Below are 3,047 nucleotides of genomic sequence, written 5' to 3'. Positions count from 1 at the left end.
ACACGGAGGGCACCTTTCGTAAAATGTGTGTCGTGTAAGGACGTCGCTTTATATTTTTTTTAGTAATGCGCGTTCATTAGTTCCTCCTGATAAGCAACTAGGGCTTTTTTCACAACTAGGGCTTTTTTTCACATTCATTCCACACAAAATCGTGAACATTTCTACCGAAGAAGAATGACGACCGTTTCTCTTGTACCCTCAATCTCTGAATTCTACCCAAAAATTTTATGTAATATCTTCTACTTTGAATCGTGAAACCTCTTGGGAACAATAGCGGAAGTGAACAAAGGATTGGAAGAATATGGCCCTTCGTTAGATGATCCGTGCATCCGTTTTACATAAAGCCTATACTTCTGTAAATGACTGGCGACGTTCTCTCTGGTCAATCCTTCAACATTCATCATCTGCATAATCATTTTAGTAACAACGTTCTTCACTCCTAAATGCCCAACTATCTCCACAAATCGCTTGTGCAGCTGAGGAGTCCAAACCAAACGAATCCTTTTCAACAACGTTATGGAAGAATCATCAGCTCGCAAAGCGGAGTCAGCTTCCCCTACAGCTCCACCGCTAGCGCCGCCGCTATCAACTCTCTGTAATCTCCTCGAATCGGAATTGTCTTGAGTCAGATCGACGGTATCCTTGGCTTCCACAACCGTCTTGAGTCAGATCGAAATTCGGCAACCCGACCTCCCACTCTGAAACTCGGTCGTTGTCATCTCCACCACTGACATTGAAGTCGGTAATTCTGACTTCCTCTCCCATAGCAGTAAATTGGTAAGTAAATTGAAACGATCTCAAAGAATTAAACGCCCTCGATAACAATTTTGGAGTAGTATTCAAAGATTGGAGAAATTTAGGGTTCAAGAAGACCCTGAAAGCTCCTAAAAGACTGCAAAATGGGTAATTAAATCGACTTGTTGGCTACTTCATTTATAATCCCAAATTAAATTCTCAATCTGTTATGTTGGCTTCGTCTTGTGTTGCTAGTTTCCCCTCTGCGTTCACCTCTCCTTGTCTTAGCTAAGAAGAACCTTGTGATTTTACATTTTCTCTTACCACTTCGTTTTCACTCCTCTCAATTACTAATGATTAGAAAATAACTTTTTATCTGATTTCCACCAGTCACTGATGAGTAAAGTGAATTCCTCAACTGGTTTGAGATATGGGACAAAAATCACAACTCTTGCTCGAATATTAATTGCTCCAAAACCACCAACAGCTCTATGCATCTTGGTTGAAGGGAAGTAGGAATAGGTTCCAATTTGATCTTTCATTTGCATTTGGTATGTCCAGTTTGAGTTTGGTGGGATTGGGCAGTTTGTCCCCAAAACTCCATCTTGCCATGAGGTCTTTCTTTGTTTGATAAAATTCCTATTCTAGAGTAAATAGAAATTCATATAGTCATATGAGCCATGATCATAGAAAGCAAAAAAGAACACAAAATCAAATCAAGGGAAAGTACTTACCAGGTGATAATAAAGGGCTCATCCAGCTTGTTAATGACATTGACAATTACATTGTCGTTGGTGATACAGTAAATGGTTGGGCCTGGGAACTTCCCATTGATAAATATGCCCTAAATTAATGGTAGAAAAAAAAGAGATTATAAGTTAAGATATCATCATCATCTTGAAGTGTGCAATAAATAGAAGTGTGTTGACTCTTACCCTTTGTGAAACACCAAGAGGAGAAATTTGTCCGTATGTAACTTCAAATGTAAAAAATCTGTATGGGTCTTCAGCCTTCACAAAGAAGACACATAACCAAGCAAAAAGTCCAAGATAAAATGTTCAAAAGATCGCCTGATCCATGTTGTCTGAGTATGTCCTTTAGTCCCTCCTGTTATCGGTGCCTTTGTTATTAGTTTCTTCTTTAATTCTTATTTCTAGTTTCGGTAGTTTTCAAGCTTTTTTTTATAGATATGGTTCGACTATTTCGGTTATATTTTTTGTTTCTTAAAAACGACTCGGTTTTTCAGTTTTTTTTTGGTTTCGGTCTTTGGTTATGTTTTCTACGTTTTTTAAAACCATTCATTTTTTCATTTTTCTCGATTTTCCATTTTTGTTGTTTATTAAAATCATTCATTTTTACAACATTTTGACTATAATGAAGACCCATAATGACTATAATGACTAAAATGCCCTTGCTAACTTACAACCATGAAGGGTAATTATTATCATTTTCTATTGCTTTCCAATTCATGAACTGGTTTTAAACAGGCCTTCTTTATGTAACCTTGGCTTATATTAATAATTGATATGATACTATCTAAAATAAGATTTAGGAAGTTTGTGCATTGTGCCAGAATGCCACCAGAAAAGAAGTTGAGACGAGGATTTCCCTGGACCAAACTTTGAAGAATTATTTGTTGTTTTTGCACTTGAAGGGGGTTGTCTTCACTAACTTTGGAATCTTATTTGCTGTTTTTGCACTTGTGAGCTGGTACGAGGCGGTTTGGTCATTGAAAAAGGAGTCAAAGGTGGAGATGTTCTCAGTGCTGGCATATGCATTCTCTATGGAAGATTGTAAGTATAAAAACTAATGTGGACTGGAAACGACAACCAATTTCATGCCTGCGTAATTCTCTAAATCAGAATTTCTAAGAGATTTTTAAATTTACTGGGAGTTTCTTGAAATCTAAAAGACCATTCTTTATAATTTATAGATTAAATCTAAATCAATGATCATATATTATCAGTCTAACGATAACATATGTTGGGTGTTTTGACGTGTCTATTTTCTTAGGTGTGTGATATGTCAATCTCAGAAAGGCCATAAAGACATGTGCTTTGGATAAGAATATAGAAGCTTATAGCCATTAAGATCTAACAAAAATAGGTAAACGAGGTCTTACCATGAATATGGGACATAAAATTTGTAGGTTTTTTATCTTTTGAAATAGGATGATGTCGTGTCTCCTAATAATATCTATTTATTGTCTCATTTTTCTTGTGGTTTATTCTCTCTAGGGCACCTGGCATTGATCTAACAGAACTTTAGTCTCTGGTCTCAGGTTTGCATCAAACCTGAATCCAAACAAGTGA

At 36.6% G+C, this 3,047-nt stretch overlaps 2 protein-coding genes across 2 annotated transcripts; both read right to left on the bottom strand.

The window, feature by feature from the left end:
• Positions 1-239: 239 nt before the first annotated feature.
• LOC111894441 (transcription factor LUX) lies at positions 240-765 on the bottom strand. The gene is made up of 2 exons (XM_052770806.1): positions 733-765; positions 240-659 (listed from the first exon to the last, which is right to left on the bottom strand). Exons 1-2 carry the CDS (start codon positions 763-765, stop codon positions 240-242), a joined length of 453 nt encoding a protein of 150 aa, XP_052626766.1.
• A 320-nt stretch (positions 766-1,085) lies between these two features.
• On the bottom strand, positions 1,086-1,787 carry LOC111894440 (L-ascorbate oxidase homolog; the record flags this gene model as incomplete). The annotated part of the gene is made up of 3 exons (XM_023890521.3): positions 1,086-1,374; positions 1,470-1,579; positions 1,671-1,787. Coding segments are annotated over 3 exons (516 nt in total), but the record flags the coding sequence as incomplete, so codon positions are not given.
• Between the last annotated feature and the right edge of the window lie 1,260 nt (positions 1,788-3,047).

This window comes from Lactuca sativa, chromosome 4, assembly GCF_002870075.4.
Source record: "Lactuca sativa cultivar Salinas chromosome 4, Lsat_Salinas_v11, whole genome shotgun sequence".
Classification (NCBI taxonomy): Eukaryota; Viridiplantae; Streptophyta; class Magnoliopsida; order Asterales; family Asteraceae; genus Lactuca; species Lactuca sativa.
Note: the sequence above shows the minus strand (reverse complement) of the source record. Positions and strands in the feature narration are given on the sequence as shown.

Bases quoted from the DNA above. Each gene is read 5' to 3' on its own strand.
- LOC111894441 (XM_052770806.1), bottom strand. From the start codon at position 765: ATGGGAGAGGAAGTCAGAATTACCGACTTCAAT. The intron at 660-732 runs GTCAGTGGTGGA...ATCTGACTCAAG, and splicing joins TCAGAATTACCGACTTCAAT to ACGGTTGTGGAAGCCAAGGA.